Source organism: Centruroides vittatus, unplaced genomic scaffold, assembly GCF_030686945.1.
Source record: "Centruroides vittatus isolate TY-2023 unplaced genomic scaffold, ASM3068694v2 contig_943, whole genome shotgun sequence".
NCBI lineage: Eukaryota > Metazoa > Arthropoda > Arachnida > Scorpiones > Buthidae > Centruroides > Centruroides vittatus.
Window position 1 is genome coordinate 1,053,538 of NW_027122626.1, and position 16,733 is coordinate 1,070,270.

Here is a 16,733-nt window from a genome sequence, read left to right on the forward strand (position 1 = left end):
TAATTTGTGCGGTTTTTTTTGTGCGATTTTTTATTTGTGCGGTATAGTTGGCGACTAGTCTCGTGCGATTTGTCATGTCTCACGTTGACTTATTATAGCTAAATAAACTTATTATAGCATAAGTGCACTTATTATAGTAATATTATTGCATGAATATGCAAAAAATGAAATAATTTACTTTTTAAGTCAACAAAACACCACCTGGACAAAAATATGTAAAACAGACGATAGACCAGACGATGCAGTCGAGTGCTGGCATCTGTTGTCAATAAATTCTATTTCGTACGGTTTTGAGTTATTTTCTATGTGAGACTTTTTTTATGCGATCCCTGTTGACTCGCATAAAAAAAAAATATTTTTTTAATTGTGTTGCGAAAACTATTTTTTACAGCCATTCGTGAAGTTTCGTGTGATTTTTTTAATGCGTTTTTTTTAATGCGATCCCTATCCACTGCATAAAAACAGGTTTGACTGTATATTGCAATCAATTTTACTAAAAAAATAATTTAAAGATTGATATAGAAAATTTAGTAAATTTTCTGTAATTTATAATTATGCTATCTATAATTAATTATATTTTAAAAATTTATTTTTAAGTATTCCTGCTCATTTAAGAATTAAACAAATTTCTCTATTTTCTGCAAGGAAAAAAAAATATTAAAATATATGAAATTTAAATCTAGGAAATACATGAAAATGCTCAAATCATTCAAGAAACAGAGTATTTTTTTACAACAGTAATTATTTCTTTCTCTTTAGTTTTAGATAAGAACAATCTGGGAATGACCAAACAAAATCTAAAATTAGGTTCTAATGAATGAAGTGTTCTGGTAGTAGTTCTTTAAATATAACTGAAAAATTGTGAATGAAAGAAAGTTTAATCACTGTTCTGATTTTCATATAATTTGTATGCAGACTCAAAATATTTGTATAAATAACAATAAGCTAATATTTTAGAAAGTAAAATTTGAAGAAGTTTAGACTATAACATACTGAAGTAAGAAAATCCCTGATATTTCAGTATCTAAACTATGCATCATTTGTATGTTTAGTGATAAAAATTTTAAGACTCCTGTTGCTTCTTGATGCATAAATATATCACTTGATTCATATCTCATATGGCAATGTAAATGACAATGATATACACATACACACACACACACACACCATAAAAAATTCTATAGTTTTCTACTCAATTTCCACATCTACAATAATTATATATAAAACTGTTGGAATCAATTTATTTTGTGATTCTAATGACGGAAATAACTGTCTAAACGATATAAAAAAATGTTATCTTTTTAAAATCTATTTAGACTTATCTAAATTATATGAATGCAAACGTTAATTCCTTCAGCTCTTATTAAATTATTTATATATTAACTGGTACAAATCAGTTTTAAAATAAACCCATACAATAACATTATAAAATTAAATTCTTTTAGCAGTGCAGGTTAATACATAAAAAATAATTTCAATGATTATATCTAAGCATATCAAAATTTTGTTCATCTTGTATATTTGAAACTTTTATTTTAAGAAATGTACCTTCTTGTAACTCTTTCTTTATTCTGTCCATATCATCTTGCATTACACTCTTTTGTGTATTCAAGACAGCAACGTACATTTCTAAATCACTTCTAGAAGCTTTTTCTGCTTGAAGTCCTTGGCTTAAACTAGTTAACTGAAAAATATAAGATATAGTTAAAAAATAATTATTTTAGATAAATTCTTGTAAATTTTCTTTTCCTATGTAAAGAAAATAATAATCACATACATAACATGCAGTAAAGTTCAACATTTAAGCTACCACATTTATCTACTGAAATTAAATGATGTTTAATATTTAAAACATTCAATAATAAAATATTAATAATCTGCAAAAACTGTAATATTTAATAAACTTCAAATTTACAAAAAAGAAATTTGAACTGTTAAATATAATTATTTCATAATTTACACGCACATTAATTTGCTTAAGACTATATTTTTAGCATTTATTTTACAATAAAACCTGTATAAACCAAAATAGCATGATATTGAATATTTTTTCTGTTTTGGCAGGTTTTCCATTTTGAAAAAGTGTTAGTATTTTTTTTAACCTTAAACTATACTAGGTAAATATTCCCCAGTTACCTTCATTTTAATAGTAAAATCATTTTTATTACACACACAAGAAACATTTTGTTACTGGGTTTCATTCAAATTAGTACTAGATGATTCCAATTAAAGATGAAATTATCAAATGAGAACTTTTTATTTCTAAAAAGTTCTCATTTTGTGCCAGGTATTCAAATACTAAAAGCTCCAGGTTACAATCCTTTAGCTCATACAACAGTAAACAAGCTAATTCCAATACCAAAAATGTCTCACTCTCTGTAAGAAATTCTAATCACATTACTATAATACAGAGACTGTATTCTGAAATCTGACTTCTCAAGAAATTTTAATATTGTAATTAATTGTTAACTTTGATCTCTTTAAAGCCAAATGATTGCCGAATTATATCAGACTACATTGCTACTATTATTATTAATTAAATGTTAAGTAATTTGGGACTAGAGGTAGATGTTAGAATTTCATTGTCTTCATGTTTTCATTTCAAACATTTTAAAAGAGCTGGTAATGATATATTTAAATCTTTGTCAATATCTTCTATTGATTTACTCAATCACCTTTTTTCAGAAATCTTAATTTTTTCTTCCTTTGTTAGCTGCTCAATTTGCCCATAATGAAATAAAAATCACAATAGCAAGTGTTAAATTACTAAACAAAACATGTAAAGTAATCTATATATTATTGAGTTTTTAAATTCATAAAACAGATTTTGCCACTTTCTAAATTTATGAAACAAGTGTGATTTATATAATATATTTTTGTGATTAAAATAAATGTTTTGAATTAAAACTTTTGATGCATTTTGTAACTTATTTATTTGTTTAATCAGGGAAATAAATAAAAAGTTAGATTCTTTATGTATAAATAGTATTTTGCTTGTAAATATCAACACTAATACTTTTAATGACAAAATTTCTAAACTTTTGAGTTGTAGTAAAAATATAGTCCAATATAATTCAGAAAACATATTTCTTATTTTCATTAAACATTTTTGAAGATATTTTATATTTCATTATGACATCAAACATTTAACTGTAAACAGATTTGAATTTAGATCCCAAGTTCAAACCTGAAATCTATTTATAGTTAACATTAAAAAAAACTGTTGAAATTTTTGCTGTCATAGAATCTTATACCTAATAGCTATTTTTTGACTAAAGCTAAGATAAAATACATTTTCAAAAGGTTTTTTGTATGAAAATTCTCATCTCTTAATAAATAAGAGATACAATTCCAATTTATCAGTTCAGTATGATATTTTTTTTTAGCTAAGTAACCATATGGCTCAAAAAAAGATATAATTCCATTAAATTGTTAAATATATAAAAGTTGAACATAAAAACTGCAAAATAATAAGGAAATTACAATCATAAAATATAAAATATTACTAATTTAATCACATTAGGTTTGCAGGTTTGTTTAGTTTGTTTTAAGTGAGGGGTAGTCATCTTAAGTACTGTACATCTGAGTTTTACCTATTGTGTTCAGAAATGAAGTAATAAATTAATTAATTAATCAGTTTTATAAATGTAGCTTATGGAAATCATATCTTATAAAACATCACTGTCTTACATAACTTCAATAGCAGAATCAAATAAATACAATACTTAATTTACTGATTTATTGCTTTACTACACTTCTATTGACTTACTTTGACTGACTTACCTGAAAACTTTCATAATTATTTAATCTTATCTCTCTGATTAAATCATTTTTAAATCTTAATTTAGCATAATTTTGTAATAATCCTCTACCTGCTATAATAATTTTTTGTTCTTTTTTTAATGTAATGACAATTGTATAAATAAACAAACATTGCTATGCTAAATATGTATCTTGAATATGATCATCCATATTTATGAGTTGAACAGAAATCTGGGATAATGCTTCTAAAGACTTATAGGTTGGTGTTTTTCAGACACACATAAACACACACAAACACAAACACACACACACACACACACACAAACACACACACAAACACACACACACACACACACAAACACACACAAACACACACAAACAGTGGGGTTAACAAACATAATCCGTTCCAAGACTTTGTTCACTATCCGAATTGTTCGTTAACCAATTATCGATTTACCATAGGTTTGTATGGGAATTTGATTAATTCGTTCTGGAGACCCCAAAAAATAATAAATATATATACTTTCTCACTACGTTTATTTATATGTAATAGTAAAAATACATATATACACAGTCTTGCATTTTTATTAGTCATGTTTTTTCCATTTATGGGGGTTAAAGAATATGTCTAATGTCGATTGCTTTTCTCTCTTCAGGATTTTCCAGAAGTAATTAATAGCATTGTAATTGTAGAGATGCCCAAGCCTCAACCTGGTTTGGATGCTATTCTAAGACCATTGTTCTAACATCCTCCCACTTCTTCAAAAGATGTTTAATAGCAGATATCGGCATTAATTCTCTTTTTCAGAAGAAAACATATCTCGCCGAGTTTCTTGGTGTTCTTCATTCAAGAGTTCTTGGCATTCTTCTGTCGTCAGATCTGTTTCAGGTTCCATTATGAGTTCTTCAATGTTCTTTATTTCTCAGATGTGATTTTTTTACTCCTTCAGCTGCTTGAGTCTCCTTGATTATACAGTATCTTTCTTAGATAAGATTGAACTGCAGCCTACTGTAGACCTGTTCAAGCCATACTGCCCAGCAACATCAGACATCATCTGCCCACTCTTTACATTTGCTATTATACTCTCACCTTTCAAAAATAAAAACCGACGCAAAATTTAACGAGTGCCTGCCCGAAGGTCTCACAAATACTATAAAAGAAATGTTTCTGTCAGAAAAATAAAAGGCTGGAATTACCAGGCAGAGTTTCAAAGTTCAGAGGAATACTATCCGATCAGTATATACCGGGTTGAGCATCAATGTCAATGTCTCTTGCACTCCAAAAAGTTTCAAATTGTTGCCTAAAGACAAGAGAAGACCAATCGGTATTCATTATTTTACGTCACTACTTCTTGTGTTTGTTCTGTGAGGTGTTCGTTGTCCGAACATAAAAATCTTTCGCAAAAGTGTTCATTAACCGATAACCCACTGTATATACATATAAAGCACTAAGCAGTTTTCTCTGCCTCAGAAATAACAAGCAGATAAAACCACTAGTGAGAATCAGCCTTAAGCAGGGGTGACATTGCATATCACCAAAATTGCCACTTGGCAATATTTTTACTAAAGTGGTGATAAAAATATAATATAGCTTCCACACACACACCGGGATGTGTGTACTAAATAAAATTCAACTTACTCGAGCCTCTAACCAGTGTGAAAAATAAATAAATACAACAAAACTAATGGCTAGGTAAAATAAATAAATAAATAAATGAAAAATAAGTAAATATGTTGAAATGTTTCGTCATATTTATTTATTTTTCACACCGGTTAGAGGCTCGAGTAAGTTAAATTTTATTTAGTAAAAATATAATACTGGCAATAAAATCCCTAGTCTGCTTATTTTAATATTCAGCATAAAACTGAATCACAAAGCATGCTTCAGGAAGAACAGCAGAATGTTAAGCTCCTGTGCACCACACATCTAGGGATGTCATGATGTCATGTGACAAGTTTGGACAGAAAAGTAGGAAGTGACATTGAAAACAGAAGGCAGTTTTCTTGCACAAAAATTTTGAAATGACAGAACCTGTAAAATACTGTTTGAGCAATGTGATAAAATGTATTATTCAGAATTATTCCTTAAAAAATTATTCAGAAATGATTCCTATTTCTAAATGACATCTCAACATGTTACTTTTGCTTTCCAGACTCCAAACTGATAAGGCTACCAGCACCTGCATTAATTAGTAAGTAAAACTGGTTATGATAAATAATTTGAAGTGGTGAAAAAAATCTAAAACTGGCAAAACGGTTGGCAATTTTTTAAAAATTTTCCAAAGTAATTAAGAGTCAACATTAAAATATCAGAAGAAAGATAATTTTGTCTACTTATCAGGTAATAAATGTTCAATCTTGTAATCTACTGTTTCTTAGAAAAATCATGATTTTAACTTATTTGAGTTAAAAATAAAGTTAAATAAGTCTGAGATAAATTAATACAAATATAAAGTTTTTTAAATATATTATCTTAAATATATTATAGCTATTATATATATAATTATTTACTTTATCATCTAAATGTCCAACAACTTCAGCAGGAGATTTTCCTTTTAACATTTCAGCCAGTGAATCAGATCCTAAACCTTTAACTAATCCAGAGAATGCAGTCTCATACATCCTCAGATGTTCATCAGTAGATCGTAATTTATCTTTGAGGGCTTTTATTTCTTCTTCTAAAGGTACAACTAAAGATCTCAACATTTCAGCATCTTCCTGTGCCTAAGGTATAAAATATTTAAAAATTAATATTACATCTTTTCAAATATAAAGCAATTTATTCAACTTCAATTAACTGAGATCAAATTAAATTTTCAGCCTTATGAAGATAATTTAATATTAAAGTTAAAAATGTTTTATATAAAAAAAATATTAAAAATAAAATACTAAAATAAAAAGCTAATATTTTGATTAAGATAATTTGAAAAATATATTGAAACAAAATTAACAAAACAATAATGGAATAAGCATAAAAAAATAATAATAAATGCACATTTATTCAAAATTCCTAACACAAACAATGTTTCATTAATAAAATTCAGATGAATAAATATCTTTCATTAAAATCATCACAGTAAAAATAACAAATATACTAAAAAAATAATTATAACATATAAAATAATTTATTTGTTAAATCAAATTTAAAAAATCTTATCTCTCTTTATTAAATAAAATAAAGATTTATAATCATTTCTGTAGTTATTAAATTACAGAGACAATAGTTTTATACAATAGTAATTATATTAAATATAATCAAATTTAAAAATAATATTAAAAAGTAATCTGTTAATAATGTCTTAATTAGTACAGTGGGTTCTCAAATTACATATTGTGAAATATATATTAAAAAAAAAACAGGAAAAATTATTCAAAATTATATGCTTAGCATAGTTATACTTCTTCTATTAATAAAAATATTTACATATCATATTGTTCAGAAAATATTGACCACTTGAAAATCCATTCCGTAAACATCTTGAAGAAAAGTTAAATTAAATCTATTGTTTAGCCAGGCCCACAATGAGGCAGCTGGATAGTGAGGAATGATAGGGCTTGACACATCCAGGACATATCCTCACCCAGAAAAATTTCTGGGGTTTTTCAGTCTGATTGGATTCTATGCATTGCCGGTTATGCTACCCGGACCTTTGGTCCAGGTAGCATAACTGGCAACGCAATCACACGGTAAGCAGGAATTGCGGGTTCAAGTCCCACTTCGAGACGATTGTTTTCTTCCAGTTTAATCTAAATTATTATTTAAATTATTATAATTATGAATTTTAATAAGAGATGGCGCCTAATGCCTACCTCAAGTGCCAAATTTATTTCTAATCTTTAATCGTATATATCCAAAAGTTAGCCCATTATTTACAGCAGTTGTTGATGTATTGGCTGACTGGATTCATTCCAGAATCCCTGAGAGCCCTAGTACTCTCAGGGATTCAGAAAATGAATCCTCCAAGGATCAGCTCCAAGTAACACCTTATAGGCTCAGCCATATGGTCATCTAACTATATATATATATTTGTGTGTGTGTTTTTCAACTATTTCTTTTGATGTCTAGCACCAACCATAAACTTAAGTGACAAAATTTTATTCATATTATGTAAAATTTAACTTAGAATGCAACCTTCACATAATTTGAGAATCCATAATTTCTTAATAGTATCTTAAGTTCAGAGTTTTAACTTCAATCTCATACATATATACAGTACATATCCAACCAAAATAAAAAATAAATTAACTACACAATCCTGTATTAACTTAACCAGAAACTATATATATACTAATAAACTACATCTTGCAATTCCAGCAAACTACAAAATTAACTAAATAATGAATTATTAAATTTATTGTTAACATCTGAAGAATTAATTCTGAACTATAAAATTCATTAGTCAAAACAGAAATAAGTAACATTTTAAATGTTCATTTTACCCATAACATTTTTATCTCTGGATTATCTCTTAAAACTCTGTTAATTATTCTCAAAATAATACACTGCTTCAAAAAAATTTCTAACATCTTAGGAAGACCAATGTCAGTCCTTATTTTTGAAAAAAGTATATTCAATAGTTATCTTTCAACTATATTAGTTTATTAGTAAATAAACTAATAAAATAGGTTGGTTTCAAAAAGTTAGTTAATTGAATTTAAATAAAACACAAAAAATTAAAAAGTATAAATTCATATTTTTTTAGAGAAAGAAAATCATAATCATCATAAATAACAGATAAGTATTAAGTTTTGTTTTAAACTAGACAAAACTGCTGATGAGATTTTAGACATATTAGAAGAATATATGGATAGTCATTTCAAGATGTATTAACCGAATAAGAATTTTAAAAAGAAAAGAATAAGAATTTTATATGTCAAAAGATGACAATCCCGTACAGATAACTTTAATGAAAAAATAACCTCATTATATATATTTTCAAATCCCATTGAGAATACACATTAAGATTCTGTTGAAATAAGATCCCCACAATAATTCTGTTTACATGTGTAATATCAATCAATGTAGAAACCACTCATTATAAAAACATTTTTGTGTAAGTAATTAAAAAGAAATAAATAAATACTCGACACACACCGGAGAAATATACAAATAATCCTTCGATAAAACCTTTAACCAGCGTGGGGTATAATTAATTTATGTACGCTAACGTTTTTGGATCTCTCCCTGGGTCCTTTCTCAAGCTACGTTCTTTGTAACGATCCGTTATAACGAAGATCAGCAGTTTTTGGAACGAAATTTGAACTAGTGAAGTTTGAATTCAACAGGAATCACGAGCGATCTAGTTTAGAAAATTAAAGTCATTACGTAATGATCGTTACCTAAGAAAATGGTTTATGTAGTTTTATACGAATAAAATCCGTATCAGTGTGGGTCGGAAGTTGGAGAAAATGTGCGATGAGGTCCCCTAATTATTATAAAGATCCTTGCCCATTTAACCCGAATTATCTTTCTGGAACAGGGCTTGCCACGCTAGGCCTGTTTCAGAAAGGCAACTCTTAAGCAAGCAGATTGAAATCTGCAAAGCCTACAACTCATCTTCTCCTATCAACTCAAGGGATAAAATCACCTTATCCTTAGTGTGGCAAGCCCTGTTCCAGAAAGATAATTTGGATTAAATGGGCAAGGATCTTTATAATAATTAGGGGACCTCATCGCACATTTTCTCCAACTCCCGACCTGCACTGATACGGATTTTATTCGTATAAAAATACATAAACCATTTTCTTAGATAACGATCATTACGTAATGACTTTAATTTTCTAAACTAGATCGCTCATGATTCCTGTTGAATTCAAACTTCACTAGTTCAAATTTCGTTCCAAAAACTGCTGATCTTCGTTATAACGGATCGTTACAAAGAACGTAGCTTGAGAAAGGACCCAGGGAGAGATCCAAAAACGTTAGCGTACATAAATTAATTATACCCCACACCGGTTAAAGGTTTTATTGAAGGATTATTTGTAAAAAGAAATACTGTAATGAAACTTTTGATATGTTTAATTTATGCTAAAAACAAACTAATATCCAAAGTTCATTTTTTGTCATTTATGTACAAAGATAATTTTTCCATTTATCATTTTCCATCCATCTGGAATGTTTACAAGAATCAATCTTTTTACAATTTTATTTTTATTTATAAAAGAAAATTGGTAAAGTTTTTTTAAAATATGCTTTAAAAATTAATTATTATTTGAATTTAAAAATAAGGAGAATTGATAAATAAAATTCTTTCATATAGAATTTCCAGTGTATAAATTTTCATAGTTTAGAATCATTCAATCACTTTCGAAAACAAAGTACAAAGAGAATCATGTTATTAAGCACAGAAGTTTAGCACTGAAATTTCTAACCAAGGATAAACACAGAAATGATATACTGTTCTGTCTTGATTAATGAACATTTCACAAAATATAAAATGTCTGTGCTTCTTTTCATCATACAACTTAAAAAATATTGAGAACAGCAGCCAATTTCAAATAAATTGTCTTTTCCTTTTTTCTCAATGAAATAATATTTAGGGGCAATCAAATGAAAATGGGTTACCATGCATAGAACTCAAGACGTGCAAAAGTTGGCAACATGATGTTTACAAATGATAATGCCATCTGTGAGGAATGAGGGCAGCACAGTGGCAACCTGCACATGCATTCTCTCTTTTTTTTTTTTATTGCACTTAAATTACTTCAAGTTACTTGTATGGAACAATGGCTTATACCCACCAAAACACAAAGTTCTTCCACTGTGATCTGTTGGTTTTCCTGGATTAGACCATAACCCTGCACAATAACATCAGGCATAATGATGCAATGAACCTATCCTGAACACAAGCCTATCATCTCACAGTGACACATCCATCTCAGAATCTCTTATGTCACTCCAGCACATGTACACTGTACATGTGAAATGCACTGTTTGTCATACACAGAAGACATGCAGCAATCTCTTGTCTTCCAACACTCTCTGCAGTCAAAAACGAACCACATCTCTCTTCTGTCCTTTACTCACCTCCAATTCTAATATTGGATACACATATTGCTAATCTTACTTGAAGTACAATAAACAAATAATGAGCATGTATGTGCAAATTGTCATTGTTCAGTCTTCATTCCCACAGATTGCAGTATAATCTGTAAACATCAGTATGGCCAACTTTCACATTCCTTGAGTTCTATGCATGGTGACCTGTTTTCATTTGACTTCCCAAATAATAAACTTCCACACAATGTAATTCCAATAGCTTGGTAATTATGCAAAGCAATTTTCTATTGAAAAATTCTCCCATACTGAAACTTTTTTGTGTCATATTGTTTTGGCTTCATAGATAACAAACATAGAAGTGATTAATACTATAAATTATGATTGTATTTGCTTCATTTTCTCATAAATGTGCTGAAGATCTGTGTTTTGCTTTGAAAAATAGATTTATTGATAAAAGATAAAGCAAAAGTTTTCTTAGTTGTTCATATTATATTACATTATTCTGAGAAAATTATATTAGTTAATTTATATGTAAAATTTTATTTACAGTAGTTACATTTCATTACTTTTAAAAGAATTAGACAAAAAAAATTTCTAAAGATTTCAACAAAATTATTTATTTATTTTAATTATACAAATTATTTAATTTATGAATATAGGTAGGCCTCCTACAACGCGGTAGATACGTTCCTTGAAAATACCGCGTTGTGGGAAATCGCGTTATAGGAGACACCAACTTAATACAAAAACTGGGATTCAGTTCTAAAAATAGAAAAACTGCCTTTTATGGTGTAACATTTTCATCATTTTTTAAATTTATGTACATAAAAAGCTTAAATAAAATTCAACATCATATAAAAACTAAAAAGATTATGATTTCAAGTCGAAATCAAAAAGAAAAATAATGTTGTGCTCAAATTCAGTCCTCATCGTCACTTATTATAGTTGTTCGAGAATGTTTGACTGGTCTTATTTCAAGATCTGAGCTTGTTCCATCAAGTTCCACTGCACTTATGCAATCCGTTGCGATTTTTCTGTTATGTGAAAGATAATTTGTTTCTAAATACCCTAAACCGTGTTGAAAAGTACCGCATTGTAAGAAAATTTCTGTGTTTTTCCAGCCGCGTTGGAGCGAAAACACGTTGTAAAGGTACCGTTGTAGGAGGTCTACCTGTACTCTAATTAGAACTCATATTATGTTTACAATATACTCATTTCATATAATTTTCTCTTATTATTTAAGAAATAGTTTAATATTTTACAACTTTAGAAACTTTCTAGTGAATTAATGATGTAATGTTTTGCAAATAATTCATGGATTAAGTATATTAAAAGCCAGTCTGAAAGTGTGTAGGTTATATAATGATGCAATGGTCATCAGTTATCACTGATTTTGCAACTTGCAATTTATTAAGACTGTCTCGAACAGTTTTTCTATTTGTAAAGTCAAGAACATCTTTAAACATAAAACTTATTTTTTTAAAAAAAAAGACATTATTATGATAAAGCCAAATGTAGACTTTCATGTGCCATTACAATTTTTCCAGAAATCACTGAATACATATATTCAAGCCGAAAACACCATCTTCAGGTTCTAAACTACAAAAGACTTTCAGCATAGAACCCAAGGATGGCCATTTAGGATGACCATAAACAATCATCAACCATTCATTCCTTCATTAAAAGTTTTCGTTGTATTTAAATATCTTTTGTTTTAAATTTTATCCAGTCTAATTGCTTCCTTGTTCATTTCTTACATTGTTTAACAGTTTGTATTTCTTCAAATACAAACTTCAAATACATTTTATTCATATAGTAAGAATGCAGTTACAAATCAAATAAATTTTTGAAAATATAAATAAGGTATTAACTATTATAAGTTACAGAATTTTCTACCATTAATAGTTTCAGATCAATTTACAATCTTTAGAAAAATTTCAGTATAAACTTTTAATTTATAAATTAGACTTGTACATGATTTAATAGCTTATAATGTAAATGAAGAACATATGAAAATATTTAAGTATTTTATATGCTAAAATTTTTTATAAAATTTTTTTGTAATGTCAATAATAATGTATCATCATCATAACTATCAACACTAGAAATAACAAATATCTAGGAATGACTTTTATAAATGATTATTATTTGATCAAGCAATAAAATAATATTCATATCTTTTAATTGATTTCAAAATCCTCTATATTATTAACCCTTATCAACTAAATTTTATTAGAAAAATTTAAATAAAAATTAAACTGGATAAAAAATTTATCTTATATTCAAAAGGCAAAAGATAAATTTTTTACCTTGAGAACAAAGGTTGTATGTACTATAAGGAAATTTTATGACAGATTTTTGCATTATTTAATCATCTAAGTGATTTTCTGAATTTATCTTATGTAATTATATGTACTTTTTCAATGAAAAACATTACTAAACGATAAATACGGTTTAATACTTTTTATAATCATTTTAGCATTAAAAAATTTTAAACAGTGTATAATTTAGACTATCTGATCTAATTAAGTTAATAAAACTGTTGAAAGATTAACTGTTTTACAGAATTTATAATGTGTGTTTTACAAATCCACTGAAGTGAAAATTTTCTGATATTAATACAGTAGTACCTCTTTAATCCACACTTCTTTATCCAATGACTTCCATAATCCACAGACTGGAATTTTCAACAGTTGCCAACTCTGCCTCATATCAGCAATATAAAAACATCAAAATACTAAAATCATGATTTAATAATAATATTAAAAAATGATTGTGATACACATGAAAGATATTTTAATTACTATTATTGTACTTATTCAGGTTACTGAAGCCATTATGTTTTATTAATATATAACATTGATGGATTATATAATCAATAAAATGGCATGCATTTCTTAACACGTTAATAATATAAAATGTGCTAATTGACATTATGTATTTACAATACATTAAAAAAAATTAAAAGTTGAATATTAATATCCAGAAACAAAACATAGGATGAAACGTTTAATTTGCTTTATTAAATTAATCAATTATTTTTAATATACAAAATTATTTTTAAAAGTTGCATAAAAATGTTTTTAATTTATAAATTAGACTTGTACATGATTTAATAGCTTATAATGTATATGAAGAACATATGAAAGTATAAGGCATGATCAAAAAGTTTCCGTTTGAAGGCTGTACAGTCGAGATTTGGTATGCCAGTCATGCAAAAGCGCCATGACCATTTAGATAAGCATCCCACTGCTTTGCCAGGTTGAATATACCATGTTGATATAACTCCTGTTTCTGCTGCTTGAAGATGTCCAAAACTGCCTGCTGCACTTCTACATCCGACCAGAACCGTCGACCTTTTAAGAACTTCTTTAACGGACTGAAGGCGTGAAAATCACATGGAGAGAGATCAGGATTGTAAGGCGGGTGCTCGAGTGTCTCCCACTTTAGTGAACATAATTTCTGCATTACGACATATGCAATATGGGGACGTGCGTTGTCATGAAGCAGAATCACCCCATTTTGCAGTTTTCCTGGATGTTTTGCCTTAATTGCAAGTCATAATCTCTCCAGCGTTTCACAGTACCATGCCCCAGTGATGGAGACACTTGGTTCCTTGAAATCAATAAGCAATGTGCCCTGGTGATCGAAGAACAGGGCAAGCATCACTTTTCCAGCAGATGACTAGCTCTTGAACTTCTTGGAATGAGGAGACGAAGGATGACACCACTGCATGGTCACCGCTTTCCTTTCAGGTTCCCAGTGGTGGCACCAGCTTTCGTCATCAGCAACAATGTGCTCAAGGAACATGTTGCCTTCAACATTGAAACGCATCAAGTGCTTCAGGAAAACAGCCATCCAGTTTGATTGTTGTTCAGAATTTAATGCCCGGGGTATCCACTGGCTGCAGACCTTACAGTAGCCTAATTCCTGTTGGATTATGTGTTACACGCTACAGAAGCTTATGTTGAGATCTTTTGAAAGCGCACATATGGATATGCAACGATCCATCCTAATTGCATCATCAGCTGCCCGCTTGTTGTTGTCTGTATTGGATGTGGTTGGCTCCCAGATCGACCTGCATCTTGGGTCAAATCGTAACCAGCTCTGAACTTTGCGCACCATTCCACAACAGTGGTTTTCAACAGGCATGCTTCTCCATACACATTCTCCATTCTCCAATGAATGTCTACCGGTGTGTTCCTTCGGCAGCCAAAAAAAGAATAACAGCACGTTGTTCCTGTTTGGACGCATGTGATATTAACGTTGCCATTTGTTCACGTTTCAGTGTTTTCCACACAATAATACCATGCCTCGCTGTCAGTGCTTATATACCCCATATTGGCGATGCACTAATTTCCATATATGCTGCAGCCACGTCCTTAAACGGAAACTTTTTGATCGCCCCTTATATTTAAGTATTTTATATACTGTTATAAAAATACTAAAATTTTTTTATAAAATCTTTTTGTAATGTCAATAATAATGTATCATCATCATAGCTAAAAATTTGTAATTTTAATCATATTAATAGACAATAATCTTCTTTTAAAAATAAAAGTTTATTAATTTAATATGAAAATTTAAAATGAAGTTGCAGCCTTTAAGTTGAAGTTGCCCATATCTTTTTATAATATTTATAGTAATGAAAACAAACTTCAATAGTATAATAATGCACTTAAAAATAATACATCAAATCAACAATAATCTATATTCTATAAAATTTAATTATTATTTATAATATTATTTATAATTTAATAAATAATTATCAAAAATTTATATATAATAAATCATAAATACTAAAAGTAAGTATATATTAAATTATCAATATAATTAAAAGCTATAATTAACAATAGTATAAACATAAACATCTGAAATCCAATTCATTACTATAAAGCCACACTTATTATACAACAGTTGGTGTGGCTTTATAACAATAGTATTTATATTAATAAGATAAATGATAATCAAAAAAATTAATTTTATGATGATTATAAAAGTTTACCTCTTATAACATTTCTTAACCAGAAAAAAAGTACACATGAAAATTGAGCAAAGAAAAACCCTACTGTCATATATGTGCACAAGAAAAATGCATACACCAAAAAATGCCAACATGGAAAAATATGCACACAAATTCTCATATTTACATTATAAAATAATAAAATTTAAATTATGTACTGTACATGCTATAAGTCATATTTAAAGATGTAGCATTATTATTGACATAAATCAAACTATGTTTTTAAAAACAACTATGTATAATAAATTGAAAAAAAAAATTTGTGACTGTGTATGGGATAGCAATTGTGATCATTCATTGTAAGTTGTTACTTGGTATAGTTCATATGCTTTTACTCTCTGTGTGTCTCCTTTCTCATTACATATGAAATCTTTCATTATTAAATGCCGTATTTTACAGACTATAAGACGCACCTGAATTTTGGAGGCAATTTTTCGAAGAAAAAAGTGCGTCTTATAGTCCGTAAAATACGGTAATTGTTGTCGTTAGAGTTAAGTAGTTCCTTGTCATGGTAACTCGATGTTCCATGATAAATTTGTTAAATACAAATAAAGAGAAATTGAGAATTTTATCAAATGATGAGATCAGATATTTTATACCCATAAGGAAAATACTGTAGGTCTACAGTAAAATAAATTGCACTTGTCCCACAGTTAAACTTTGCCACTAATAGCCATTGTGATAAACCATTTTCACTTTCTCTGATAACTTTAACATGATCTTCTAATGACAGCACTTTGCATTTCTTTCATTTTGCTGACAATTTCAAACAAACTGAAATGAATTTCCTTTGTTACTAGACTAATTCATTAACACCTGCACCTAATTTCAAGGGTGGGAGAAGTGCCCAAGGTGAGTTCGAACAAGAGCTTAGACTAATTCATTATATTAGGAGGGGGAAATGTTGTTCAGATGGGTTTGAACAATAGTTTAGACCAGATATATTTG

At 28.5% G+C, this 16,733-nt stretch overlaps 1 protein-coding gene across 1 annotated transcript in view; it reads right to left on the reverse strand.

Annotated features, from left to right (window-relative positions):
- LOC136985030 (rab GTPase-binding effector protein 1-like) overlaps positions 1-16,733 on the reverse strand; it is a 67,793-nt gene that overhangs the window by 23,193 nt on the left and 27,867 nt on the right. Inside the window, exons 6-7 of the mRNA XM_067282220.1 lie at positions 6,274-6,486; positions 1,549-1,684 (exon numbers count right to left, since the gene is read on the reverse strand). Of these exons, the coding sequence (XP_067138321.1) occupies positions 1,549-1,684; positions 6,274-6,486 (349 nt within the window). The remainder of the gene's footprint in view (positions 1-1,548; positions 1,685-6,273; positions 6,487-16,733) is intronic.